At 39.5% G+C, this 14940-nt stretch overlaps 1 protein-coding gene across 1 annotated transcript; it reads right to left on the bottom strand.

Moving 5' to 3' along the window:
- Positions 1–700: 700 nt before the first annotated feature.
- On the bottom strand, positions 701–6492 carry LOC102708185 (QWRF motif-containing protein 2-like). The gene is made up of 6 exons (XM_015841473.2): positions 5507–6492; positions 3854–3973; positions 2072–2188; positions 1899–1988; positions 1336–1443; positions 701–1217 (listed from the first exon to the last, which is right to left on the bottom strand). The coding sequence occupies exons 1-6, from the start codon at positions 6446–6448 to the stop codon at positions 1149–1151; spliced, it is 1446 nt and encodes a 481-aa protein (XP_015696959.2). The 5' UTR covers positions 6449–6492; the 3' UTR covers positions 701–1148.
- Between the last annotated feature and the right edge of the window lie 8448 nt (positions 6493–14940).

Here is a 14940-nt window from a genome sequence, read left to right as displayed (position 1 = left end):
GGAATATCGAGAATTCGCGTGGCTGAAGCTGAAACAGCAACTTTCGAAGTAACAGAAAGAAAAGCAATAACTAGAGTGTGCGAGTTAGAGTCGAAAAGAGGATTCCAAAAGAAGATGTCATTCGTTTGATGAGAAATAAAAAGAAATATCTTCAGCAACTTTCGACGTAACGGAAAGAAATAGAAGTCAAAGTCGAAATGGCTCAAGTGCAACTAAAGCTTTTGTAACCACTAGTCTACATGCCCTATCGTAAGGTGAGACTGGTATTAATTGTATAATATATGACTATTGTATGAATTAGATATTAAGTTAGCTATAGATAATTTTTAGGTATGCTATACTATTGCACTTGCTCTAATCTACCTTTATACTTGCTCTTTGCTCTTGTACATTCTCATGCATGTTAGTGATAGACCATATTTTCAGTCTGACACGTGTCTTCACTTCCCGTTAATTCATTATTTATCATATGCAACATCGTATTCTGGAGCAACATCAACCCCTGCTTGTCATGAAAAAAAATAGATAACAAATATTAAGATAAGAGGGTAAAATTTTGAATTATTCAGATTGCGTTTCTAAGCACTTGATAGGCTGAAAATACCGAAATTCCCATGAATTGGAACCAACGTCGTATAAACGCTTATATTGTGTATAAAATTGGAATCTAAAAATGCTAGGAGTAGACTGGAATAAAGAATTTTAGAATATAAAAACTCACGGTATCCTTTGACACTAAGCATCCGGCATACATAGTGGAGTAAGCACACAATGAAAAGATTGTCATTTCTACATACATCATTTGTATTTGGTCAACATTGCATTCTCTGTATCCATCCTCTGCAAATATTTCAGCCAGACTTTCTATGATATGCACACACACGCACGCACAAAAAAAAACCCGTCAATATTGGGTTTTCTATATACATCCTCTGCACACATTTCAGGTAAACCATCTATGATATATGCACAACCAAAAAAACAAACTGTCTGTGAGTTGTGAGTTGTGACTTGTGAGATCAAACATTTTTCTGATCCTGTTCAATCAATGAAGTCAACTATAGACAGGTTTCATTGCCTAGTCTCTCCCGTTAGGACAATTCAAGCCAGCTGATGTTAGTGGCCATGAAGGTTGGTACCAAACTGACCTACAACTGTGCCTGGCAAAGCTTCTGCTTTCTTTGAAGAATATAAGCTTGCAGGCTCCATTGTTTAACCTGTATTTGAGTAATATCATGAAGACAATAATGCGCAGAGTAACAGTCAAATTGAGAAAGAATGTGTGTGTAGTGTGTGTGAGAGAGGCAGAGGAGGTGAACTAGAAGAAGAACCTACGTGCATTACTGCTACTGCAGAAAAGAGGTCTCTTGATTGGTCCAACAACATCTGTTCTTGTGATACAACTTTTGCTAGCTCAAACACCATGGAACTCATTCCTTCAACCTGATGATCATTAACAAATTCATGAGGAAGAACAGAGTAGGAACAATACCACTAGTTATGTTAATTGCCATGCATACTTTTTATCGTCATAGCGGAACACCCATATTGTGGACATTTAGCAAATTATCATTATGTAAATAAATTTAACAACTTAGAAGGCACATAGATTCTGATGAAGCATTCCATTATCTTGATTTGCATCACCAGAAAGACTTCTTGTTTCTAGCGAAAACATTAAAATCCACACACGATATTTACCAGGATTCAAGAAAAACATTTTTCCATACCCTTGTTTATGGTACAGATAGGATCATCATCACATATCTCAGGTGTACGTAGTAGAGATTTTCGTATGAACAGATGCAAAATCACATCATGTTCCAACAAAGATTCAAGAATCAGGATAGGCAAAATATTTACTTAAATTTGAAAAGAGTGGAACAAAATATATACACCTTTGACAATAAAGAACACATTGAGGAAGCCATTGTATCCATTTTGGCCACAGAAGAGCTGATAACTTCCCTGACATCTTGTGCTTCAGCCTGTTCCACATGTGAGCAACATAGCTTAAGAAATTAATCAAATGAAAACAGTTTATACTTGACTAAGATGTAAAATTCCTGACCTTAGCACCACAAACGATCGGAAGACGGATGGTGCTAGCCTCTAATGCTTTAATTGCTTCAGACATCGAACTCGTATGATTGTTTTCTCGATGAGACCACTCTTCTAAGTAAGCAATCTGGCCACATAAAAAAATTAACTTTTTATCAAAACGAAGAATACTAAATTCCTAAAATAGATGAGAGTACTAAGATAATTAAAGAAAATGACATATAGAAATTTCCTATCTCTTGCATTTTGGTCAATATCTAAAGCAGCCAAAAGCATCTTTCAGCAAATTACTCACAATAAGTTTCTCCCATCCATCTTGTTTGGATGCAACCTTAAACAGTCATGCAAAGCATGTGGTCCTAACTTCCAGATGGACACCATTGCCACCTCAATTGGTGGTGTTCAATTCATGACCAATTTGAATTGATGCTTCTTGTAGCTACCATTATGACCAAGTGGATAATACTCTGTTTCATAGTGTATTTCATAGTGTAAGATGTTTAACTTTTTTGTTTGCAATGTTTGATCATTTGTCTTATTAAAAAATTATGAAAATATTATTTATTTTGCTTGTGACTTACTTTATTATCACAAGAATTTTAAGCACGACTTGTCATTTTTTATATTTGTAATAAATTTTTAAATAAGACGAATGGTCAAACGTTACGACCAAAAAAGTCAAACATCTTACGTTATGAAACGGAGGTAGTATGTTACAATCATATAAGGCACTATGCATCAGTAGGGGTAGACTAGTAATCTTCACATATACAAGTGTTGTAAAAAAAGAAACACAAAACCTAGTAGGGACAAAATTTTGGCAAATTTGGTAGGGTAGCAGACCAAAGACACCATCAAAATTCACGTATTTGTCTCTTTATTGGCAACAAACAAACCTAATCTCATTCTCATCCACTCTACCCTACCGCACAACCAAAATTTTGGTAGGATATCAAACCCAATTGGCCCATAATTCCTTTTGGCTACGTCCATTTAGGGCTTCTTCGGATTACAGAAATTTTATAGGAATTTTAGAGAAAACAGTTCAATTCCTACGTTTTTCCTCTAAAATTCCTTCAAACTGAAGAGGCCCTTACTTTTTAAGGGCAAGTGTTATGAAATTCGATTTCTAACTGTGATTACAAAATTGGCCCTCTTAACTAACCAAATCAACACATATTACTATGGGCACATGCCCTATTATCCCAGTTTTCTTACTATATGTTACCGCTTATGGGTGCCACTGTTATCAAATCGTATGACTCGACTTGTTGGCAGCAGAAGATGCAATACAATGGCAGCAACAGTGAGTCATTTGGGACGCCTGGTCTATCAGGCCAAAATGACTGAAAGGGATATGAGACGGGAGCTCAAATGGGTCAGGCACAACCGGTAGCAACATACTAGCAGTAGAAGCAATCGGTATGTAGTCCTCAACTAGTCATGACTCATGACTAATCATGGCCATGATGGGTGCTTATAGCTTCTTTATCCTTCAGCCCATATGGCTTGTTGGACTGAGTAACCTATAACCACAGCAGCTGCCACTCCAGCTAAATCTAACCGAACAGAATAGACGTGCATTTCTATTCATATATTTCACATACCACCTTTTGTAACAGATACAACATCTCATTGATTTACGCTGCAAAATCTCAGTTATTTATTAGACATACTGAATGTTATGGACATAGGAAATAGAATGTACAAAACAAGTTACTCTTAAGAAAAAATGGCATCTGCCTAAAAACTGAGAAACTAGTCAAAACAGCTAAATAATTATATAATTTACCTGTTGTTTGAGAATGGTAAATAGTTTGAGTTTTTGCTTTTGAAGCTGAAGCTTGCTCTTTTTGAAACTCACATTGTCACGTAAGGTTGAGATATCTTTCCATGCACTATGCAGAGCTTTCTGAAAAGTGGAATCAAATATGAGTTCAACTAAAAAAATGCGTAGAAACACCTGAAAATAAGATGCACATCCACACCTAGGGAAAAGCTCAAACAAAACTATAATTTCCAAATATTTCAAATTTCCGAAATTTATTTGTTAAAAAAGTTGTCCTGTGTTCACCGAGAAACTATAAATGGGCAGGTTCACAGGTTCTTCGTCACCTTATCACACACAGAAAAAGATATCTTGAATCCTCAGTACAAGTAGGATCAAATAGTAGAATACATGCAATTCCACAATGGTGTATTGAAGCTTAAATAGTAACATTCGACAACCCTGCATTATGCTATTGTAGTATTCTCATGCGGCAACAGTTTCAGTACACATTAGAGTGAACTACACACATTAAACATGTCGACCTTAAAATTAATAACAAAGCCTGTTTTTAATAGAATTGGTTTTTTGTCAGAGAGCAGAAAGGATTTTTATTTTCTCAATCGAGATGTGTCCTCCCTCACACTGCAGATTCCTTCCAGAAAAATCATAGCAGAGAGAAACAGAAATCATGCCTGTTATAATATAAACTTTTGATTAATGCTCGATGTGCTTCTTTTTTAGGAGCTCCAACAGATCAAACACCGTTTGCACTCAGCATAAATTGCAACACCTCTTAGATACTAATATTGTTTGAGTTATAATTGAAAGGGTCCATATAACTAAATAAAAGTCCAATGTAGGCTGGCAAAATATTGTTTGTTTGGAAAAAGATAAAGTAAGCTAACAGCTCCACAACTTATCGTCCACATTTTTGTTGCCAAGACATTTAACATGTGGGAAGGAGATCATTAGCAAAAATGAAAAGGAAGGGATCAAAAGCCCAAAATACGATGGCATTATATCCTCATTATGGTATCTGAATTATTTGACTGTTTGAACATTACCCTTTTGCAATTTTAACCAGTTTGGTGATTTTCCAATAGAAACTTGCTGGGAGCTTTTATTTGATCACAGCTGTAATCAATCTGAGTTATAAACAGTTCCTTTTGGGGGTTTCTGTCAGGAATTTATAATCTAGCTTAGTTCTCTTCAATGTGACTAATAATGACATCTGAACGTGAGGGTGCATTGAAGAGATGTAGATCCTTTAAAAAAAATGGAAGAGATATAGAGAAGAGCGGTAATAATAATTATAACAGGATGTGACAAACTGACGATCGATAATGTTGAGAATTCCTTCTGAACTAACTACTCAATTCAGGATTGCAGGTGGGCACATTGCAGAACATGAACAATCTATCCTTAATATTGTGTACTATAGCTCTTCAACGGCATATTCATGGACAGTGCTTGTGAAAATAGAGGTAACATATGCGACTTGCATAATTCCTAGTGAACAATCTAAATTAATGCAAAAAATTAAGCACAGACCAAAAAAAGAAAAAAAAGACTATTTTGGCCCACCAATGCTAATTTCAGACGAGCATCCAGCAATTTCAGCTAAAATTTCTGAAAGATGCAATGGAGGGAGGTTACCATGAATCCATGATTTACCTCGGCAGCGCAGCTCTGCGCGACGGCGGCAGCGTCGGCGTGAGCATTAAGGCAGCGCCACTGCAGATGACGGTTGTCCAGCAGCCGCAGCCTGTGTGCCTCCTCAATCTTGTCCTCCCCTTTGTTGGCCCTCCTCACCGCCGTCGCGAAACTGATGATCGACGGCGCGTTCGCCGGCGCTCGTGCCTCCTCCCTCCCGTCCTGCCCGTCGCGGCGAGACGGCGAGGTCTCGAGAAGCGTCGGCGACATTGGACCGTCCAAGAATGGCCTCCGGGAGATGGAGATGGGGTTCGGCAGGCCGGACTCCGGGAGCCGCCGCAGACGGCTGTTCGTCTCCTGCCAGAACCTCGTCTGCGTGGGGATACTGGGCAGCGTGGGGTCGGTATCGGTGTCCGCCGAGCCGGAGTGTTCGGTGGCCGCGTCGGCGGCGTTCCCGGGAGAGATTGAGCTGCGCAGGAGGCGGACGGCGGCGAGGATGGACTCCTTGCGGTGGAGGCTGCAGTCAAGGCTGCGCGCGAGCGCGTCGGCCGCGCCCTTCGCCTTCGCGGCCGATCCGCCGCGCTGCGAAGGCGGCGGCCGCTCGTTCTCGGCCTCGCCTCCCCGCCGGCGCGTCGGCCTCGGCCCAGCAGCAGGCGCGCGTCGCGGGGGCGCCGCGCGAGGCGTCTCGTAGACGAACGACTCCCCCTGGAACGACACCGACAGGCTCCGCATCCGCATCGTGGCGGCAGCGGCCGCCGCGGGGTGCGTCGCCGGGGCGCCCGCACCCGCGACGCGGCGCGCGGCGGCGCACGAGGTGAGGGAGGAGACGTGGCGGGAGGAAGGGGAGGGTGGGCCGGGCTTGCCGCGGCGAGGCGTCGAACACGCGGTGGCGGAGTTGGGTGCGAGGGCGGCGGCCGGCGCGAGTGGGTGTCGCGGCTCGTGCGCCGCCGCGGTCGCCGCCATGGCGCGACCGACGCGCGGACGCGAGTGGGGGTACTAGGTGCGAAGGACGCAGCACTGACGTTTTTACGGGTTTGGCTAGCTGCGCACTGGTGGTGGATGGCTTCACGGCGCTTTCTTCAGACCATCAATCAGTTCAGTTCGGTGGGAAAAACATGACGGCCAGTGGTGCCGCAAACAGAGCGTTGGCAGCACGGTTTTCACAAGCGAAAATACCGTACGTCCGACTGAACCATATGACTTATCCATACGTACACAAAGTCTTGTTTGCTGGGGCTTCGTGCTAACTCAAGAATTGATTACTGTGGCTGTGTGGCACAGTAATACAAGAGTGGTACGAGTATAACAAGATTGTTTCAGAAGCATGGAAAATATGAGTTACCCCTTAATAATTATAACAGTCCACTCAGCCCCACAGTATTATAAGTCTCTAGATTATTTGGACTAGACAAGTTACCTTTTACTTTTTAACTTAATTCCGACAGATTTTGATGGAGTGTGTCACGCTAGTGTCAGTCTAGTAATCAAAAACGAATAATAATCAATGAGGCCCATATGTCCATCTTTCCTCTTCTTCTCGCATTTATCTCCACATTTCCTTCCGGACTTCATTTGTTCCCTCACCACCAGTGCACTCCATACCCACCCCCTCAAAGTATGTAGCAAGAGTCATCTCATACTCTAGTCACGACTGATATCGCTCCCACCGATATTTAGAAGGGTAGACAGGGGATTGTGCTAGTGTGGAGGAAAGAGTCGAGGAGATGGTGCATCCAGGTGAGAGAGAGGACTTCCGAGATGGCAGGGGTCGGAGGAAAAGTTGAAGGGGAGGTTGGCAGCGTGGCATCATAGGTCATATACACAATTGATATATCTAAGAGTGATAAGTATTTAAATGTATTTAAATATCCCTTGTGATTAATAGAGAAAAGGAGGGAGAAAGATAGAAATAGGGGCAAACCACCCTGGTGGAACTAGTGGACCCTACATCAAAGTGAAGGTATGAAATGGCAGTGCCTAATTCTTCTTTTAGAAAGGAGCAACTCGGCGACACCCTCCCACCACAAATTGGGAGATATGGGAGGTGAGCAACACCAATGCCATTAGGTCTTGATCTTCTCTGGCTTATTCCTCACCTCTAACTTCTATTACCGATTTACTTAATAATGAGAGGAAGAGAAATTGAAAAAGGTAGGGATGATATGTGGCCACTGTAAATTTGTTATACGAATTCTATTATCATGCTGGTGTCATGTCAAAATCACTTAAAATAGTGCTCGGGGAGTTATCTAACCTACAGTACACGAACTACTTTTACTCATACTACCTACTTCATTCATCATTTTTCAAATCCGACGGCTAAAATTATCTTCATAAGACCGGGCGGTTAGGACGGACTCCACCTCTGTTCACATAGTCTTTTCATATATTAGTGACTTTCTAAATTAGAAAATTATTTTACCAATTATAGAGTTTTCATATGTTAGCGAATATTTTTCTAATTAGAAAAACTTGGTATATATTAGACTTCATATAAAGACTATTATATAAATTTTTTAATCATAAATATATGCAAAGATGCATGTATATCTATAGTATCAAAGTTTAATCATAATTTAAAAATAACATCGTTAGAACACCGATAATGATACATATACAACGAAGCATATGATCAACGTCATGTCAATGTTGCACTAAACATAAGATCAAGTTTCTAGATCACTATTATTGAACGCCCAAATAATCGAATCACTAACAATAATAATAATATTAGATATGAATCTTTGCTAAAATACAAATGTGTATATGGTGTTGTAGAAATATTTTGTTGGCACCATATTTTTATGTGAAATAAGTAAGTTTCTTAATATGTCAAATGACGCATCTCTGCAGAATACCTACTGATAATAATGAACTAAAAACCGTTATACATTTTTAAAACTATAAAGAACTCGTGCGATAAATATTTTCTATGAATTATATGATCACTTAATATTTGATTTAAATATTTTTTCATATAATATAAGAAGACATGAAAAAATTGTTTTTAAACTCAAAATAAATTTAGACTTAAGAGTTACACTGTTGTTTTCTACTTTTCATATATACCACGTCAACAAAAATATATTTATTATAGGAACATAGAAAGTTATATGGAATGCAACTCATGTTTACATAAGTGGTTTTTATTAAATTTAGCTTTATAAAGTTTAAATTTTATGTTAATATTAGATAATGTGAATAAATTATTTAATTATAATTATCCTTGCAATATATAACCTTATTGCAGTGATTATAAAATTAGTGTATCAATTTATTGTTAGAACGTTTTTGAAATTAGCATATAAACATGGCCTAACAGGTTTTACAATTACTATTTGAACCGTAAAACTCTTAATTTATTACAATATAGTCTGGCCTCTAATTAATTATGTAAAACTATAATAGTCACCGTTAACTGGTAGTTTGCTGCTATTTTATTAGTGTTTATTTAAAATAATGAAATTAACAAATGCTTGATAGACAAACAAATTCGAATGTTTGTTTTATATATGATTGCATTACAGAGAATTTTTAATATCTTATTTACATTAATAAATTATGCTATAGAGTTAACAAAGTATATTGCTAGTTTGGTCGGTGCGAAAAGTTAATAAGATCAAGTGTCCTGTTTTACAGGTCAGAGGTTAACTGCATGTGACTGCCACAGTAGGTACAGGGTAATACGGACGTCCAAATATCACTGAGCACAAATTTACGTACAGCTGCCCAACTACTGGGGGCTGGCAGGCAGGCAGGCACACTGCATAAAAAACGTTGTAGCGTGATTTTCCAAAGGAGAGAACGCCAGTTGACGTGGAAATTAATGCCCATCGATTTAGAACGGAAACGATGACCCGTCCACCTCGCGCGGTCGGTGCTCGATCTGCTGCGTGCTCTCAGCTCTTGATTGTTACTTGCCATCTCGTGCAGATACGCCCCCGGCCAGCTAGGACGACTATACTTTTCTTCGGTTTAACGCCAAAATTATTGCATGCGCACACATATTAGCTAGAGGCAATCCACCTCTTTATTATTTCTCAGCAAATCGCCCAGTGTGCCGCCACCTACAACTCCACAAAAGCAATTAAGGAATGGCTTCACCAAGAATATTTCGAGCGAAACCGTCGTTAACACATAACCGATTATGACAGTCTGCACCGTGTAAGCTAGGTCAGCGCCAAAATAAGAATATGGGAATTTTTGCGAACTAAGTATAGCTGACAGAAACAAGAATAGCCATGGAATCAATGGGGGATATATTATTTTTTTTAAAGAAACCTCCATAAAAAAGGTGGATTTCTTCAATTTATTTTGGACAATGGTACGGTACCTCATATTAGCTGTAGTAGTGTTGTAAATTTAAATCTATGTATTTTTAATAAATATATTAAACATTTTATTTGAAACTTTAGCAATATATATTTACCATTTTATATGTTTTAATATGATATATGACACATAAATTTATTGCAATGTTATATATTTTAGTTTCTATTTTACCGCTATAAAATTTCTACTACACCTACACACCACCAGTGTAGTATAATACGATCAAAGCCATTAGATCTAACATAACGACCAACTCACGATTATTTAACGGTACATTAAAAAATCCTTTATTTTAGAATAATAGAATCCATGATGTTTGTATGGGAAATGGGCATAAATACATACAACAACACAATTAATTTAAGAAAAATGGACGAAAACTATGACACGATCATTGTGGATAAAATGTGACCTATATATGGACCATTAGAAACAATGAATATTAGTGCATCTTTCACCACACCAGCCATGTGTAACGGAAGTGTTATAGGCTTATCGCTATCACATTAGTCCTGGCCTCCCAAATTTCCAGCCGAATTTTTCTTTTGATTTATGCAGTACTCAAACTATTTTTTTCCCTGCGTTTTATAGAGCCTTCATTGCCAAGCAGTTTTACACAACTTTCAACAGAATCAAGCCTAGCCTAGCTAGATGACAAATTTCCCAAATACACTTTTTCCAAAGTTTCTTATTTTTTTAGCAATCAAACATTAACACTTTTAATTATATATCATCTGTCCTTTTAACATCGGGAAAAAAAATTAAACATTGAGTTGTTTCCTCACCAAGATGTGTACCAGCTCAGACCATGTGTATTACTCACAAATATATGTTAATTACTTTGCTACTTGCTAGAGCTAGCTAACAAGTCCTTGTCAAGAGGGCCAATCATCTCCCTGCCTTTCCTTCCCCAATTGCTCGATCGCTTAGAACGGAATTAACCTTCCTAACACACTTTCAAAGTTGCATGCACACACTAGTTGCTAATTAGTTTATTGTGCACAAATGACCTAACTACATGCCCTGAGTGTCGACCAACATGGCTGTCTCACCCAACGTGTTACGTGTGTTTGATATCGACATAGACATATAGGTTGGAGTAAGCACATTTTTTTATGTGTTGGTTTCCAATTTTTCTTATTAATTATTCCCTTGAGGAAGAAACTAGTTCAACTAATTAACAACTCCAATTGAGATAAGGATTCTCAAGGTTGTACTACATATCGTACCGGTTTCAGGGGAAAAAAGAGAGAAAGACACCGATTGATTTCTTGGAGAAAGAAATGCTGGTACTCTCTCAAAAAAGTGGTTTACTACCTAGCAGCTATGCACAAGTTCAAATTCAAATACTAAAAATTAAAAAGCTGCGTCACCGGTATGTTATGAGGTATTATCGGTTAAGAGATTTGCTCCAGTTCAACAAAAAAATACCTTGAGGTACCAAATTGTTTTCAGCCATAAAATTTAGCTGATTAGGATGTGCACGGTTAGATTCAACGATAAAAAAATGATGTGGTATCTCGAGCTACCGATAACTTAAGGTATTTTTTGTTGGACCGAAGTAAATCTTATCGATTAATCGTGGTGGTTATTGGCTGACATAAGTAAGATCAGTTTTTCATATACCTAGACAGCAAAGATATATTAATAACAGGAACTCCTATATCACTATGATAAAAATATGTATATTTAAAATTCAATTAAATTTAACACATTTTTTTACTTAAACTAAAAGTTAAATAATCATACCGGCTGGTATACTGGTACCGGTGGATGGGCTCGAGCCGGTAGGACATTCTGTGGCCCAACCGCGTTAAGTAAGAACGGGCTCGATGGGCCAAAATTGCACAAACAGTCCAAGTCACCTGACGCCGGCGACGGCAGGCACACACAGACAAGGATTTTGTTTTTTCTCACAGAAATTGTTTTACACGCTATTTTACATCTTTGTGTCTTAATGACATTTGATTTAATTTGTTTAAGGAATACTCTTACGCATAAAACAGTAGTGCTTAGCTCAACAATATTTACTTTAACATGATTTGTCATAATCTTGTATACATTCATAGTTTCCTACTCTAGGTTCCTCTAATCAAATTTACTTTGCTAAACATTGCTCCATTTTGTTTGAATCGGCTGCCCGCAACCCTGTCCATCCATTTACAAAGAACTTCAAATTTTTTTGTAGGTTGCCCGTAAATAAATAAGGTAAAGGTCTACGATATAAAATTATAACGGTAAGACGTTGGGCCGTATATTAACCTTGACATAAATGGGTGTGCAAGCGGAAACAAAACGGAGTAACCTAATCTAATACATGAGCACTCCATAGGTGCACTATGATGTCAATATCAGTTTCAGTCCAACGAAGGCATACCTTAATACTATGATGGTATTCATAGAAAAAATACATTTTCTAATGTAAAATTTTGATATCCTCACTTACTGTACGAGCAAATTTTGCTACCTAAAATTTCCTTTTTAAAACTATCCTCAAGGTTTAGTCCCTGGCAATTATAATTGAAGATGATCCATCTATGCTATTTCTTGCTCCAGAGTCTAAGATGGGCTCCATGGCTATGCCAGCTTGGTAGCCCGTGAGTGGAATATGTCCACCGGAGGTCCCTCTACTCAACGACGTTAAGTTTATCAAACGTCCTTTTAACCTCAATATTAAAAATGTGTAACTCTAAACTCACGTAAATAGTTTAAAAAAATACTTTGACAATATTGACTTATTATTTGTCTGGTTCTGCTGACATGGCATATAGTAGACTCCACACGTCAGATTTTTCTTTTTTTTCTTCCTTCCTTCCTCTTCTCTCTCTTCTTCCTCTCCCCTCTCTCGTGCGGGTAGTTCATGGCGCGGGCAGCGTGCTGCGGGCGGCAGCGACAGCCGGCAGTTGCCGAGCTGGGTCCCACAGAGCTGGGTCCCGCAGTTGCCGAGCTAGATCACCGACATGTGGAGCCGCTCTCAGAGGAAGAAGACGATCCTGCCATCGTCGTCGGTGTTCGGCTTCGGTTGACGGCGGCGACGGTGGTCGGCGATGTCCCGGCGAGGTCACGGTGGTCGAGGTGTGGCGGTGGAGATTCCCATCACTGGCTACGCCCCCTCTAGATCGGCTAGGGTTTTGTGGGGTGGAGTGGCGATGGCGGCGAATCTCGTGATGCGTGCCATGCCGGCCTCCACCCCCTATTTATGTTGCACAATGTGACAGTGGCCTACCAGCCTATTTGGTTGGACGCCCCCGATCAGGGCATGGTCAAAGCCCTTTTAGCCGTTAGACTAAAAGGTTACAGATCAATATAACATTCTCCTCCTTGACCTCACTATTTCTTTTAGGCTTTTTTCATTCCATCACAGGTCTGCACATAGAGCATGTTTCATCGTCTCAATTAATCACCGATGGATTCCACATCCACTATGCACATCTCTATTCAGAAACAAGTACTTTACTTTAGGCCATATAGTCCAGGATTTACAAGGCTTCTCGTAAACCCATGCCGGCTACACATTCCTTGAACACGTTGGGTGGTAGGCCTTTCGTGAGCGGATCTGCGAGCATACTTTCAGTTCTAATGTGCTCGAGACTGATTGTTTGATCCTGGACTTTGTCTTTCACAACATAGTACTTTATGTCAATGTGTTTGGCAGCACCACTTGACCGAGTATTGTGAGCATACATTACTGCAGTTTCATTGTCGCAGTATAACTTTAGTGGTTTCTCAATATTGTCAACCACCTTTAAATCGGGTATGAACTTCTTAAGCCAGTTCACCTGCCCCGTTGCCTCACAGCATGCTGTAAACTCAACATACATAGTAGACCCTGCGAGATAGTCTATTTTGAGCTTTTTTATGAAATAGCTCCTCCCGCAAGAGTAAACACGTATCCTGATGTTGACTTTGTATTATCTTTTGCAAAGTCAGAATTAGAGTACCTCGCTACTTGGAGTGATTCTAATCTTCTGTAAGACAACATGAGGCTTTTTGTTGCTTGTAAATAGCGCAAGACTTTCTTTACTAATTTCCAGTGCTCTGGTTCTGGATTACTTTGAAATCTGCCAAGTAACCAGGTAACAAATGCCAAGTCAGGTCGTGCGCACACTTGCGCATACAGTAGGCTTCCTACAGCTGACGCATATGGCTTTGTTTTCATTTCATTGTGCTCATATTGATTTCTGGACACTGCGATGCCCCATACTTTTTGCCCATCACTATAGGAGCAGGTGTAGCACTGTAGTTGGACATGTTGAATTTCTTCAACACCTTTTCTATATATGTCTTTTGGGAAAGTCCCAATGCATACTTTCTTCTATCTCGGTGAATCTCTATGCCCAAAACATATAAAGCCTCACCGAGGTCTTTCATGTCAAAATTTGATGACAATAATTTCTTTGTTTCCTGCAGTATACTGACATCATTACTAGCTGATAAAATGTCATCCACATATAGAATTAGGAAAATAAATCTCCCATTCTTAAAGTTCAAATAAATATAGGTATCTTTAACATTCTTTTGAAACCTGTTAACACCGAAATTTGGTAAATTTCCGTATTGGATTCGGATAAGGAAAGATGCAATTGCTGATAGAGATTTTATCTAGAAGAGATCGAATTCGGGAAGGAATCGTGAAGACCAAGTCTTGGCGGCGTAATTTTATCTACTAGTTAGAGTTAGTTAGGATTTTATCTCTTAGAGATTAGAGTCCGATCGGGACTTATTTGTTTTCTTTTATCTATTAGAATCCGTGTCGTATTCAATAGAAATTAGAGATAGAGTCGTGTGTTGTGTTCGACATGGACTAGCATCAACCCGATGCTATAAATATGTGTGCCCCCGGGTCATTGTAAATCATCTACATCATAATTAGATCAAATATTTTCGGCGCATCGCCACCCTCTTGTTCGAGGTTTTCAACTCCGGCGGAACTTGACACCTGACGAGGGGCTGCATCGCTTCGATCTCCAACGGAGGGGTAAGTCCATTGTTCCGCCGGGCCACGGTAATCGTTCAACTAGATTAGAACTGTCTCGGTTCAGTCTGATCTTCTAATCTAGTGGCGCGATTGTTAGTTATCATATTGGTTTCAACTGAGAGCACTTTCGTGTTTTGAGTTGATC

The sequence above is a fragment of the Oryza brachyantha genome, chromosome 10, assembly GCF_000231095.2.
Source record: "Oryza brachyantha chromosome 10, ObraRS2, whole genome shotgun sequence".
NCBI lineage: Eukaryota > Viridiplantae > Streptophyta > Magnoliopsida > Poales > Poaceae > Oryza > Oryza brachyantha.
Note: the sequence above shows the minus strand (reverse complement) of the source record. Positions and strands in the feature narration are given on the sequence as shown.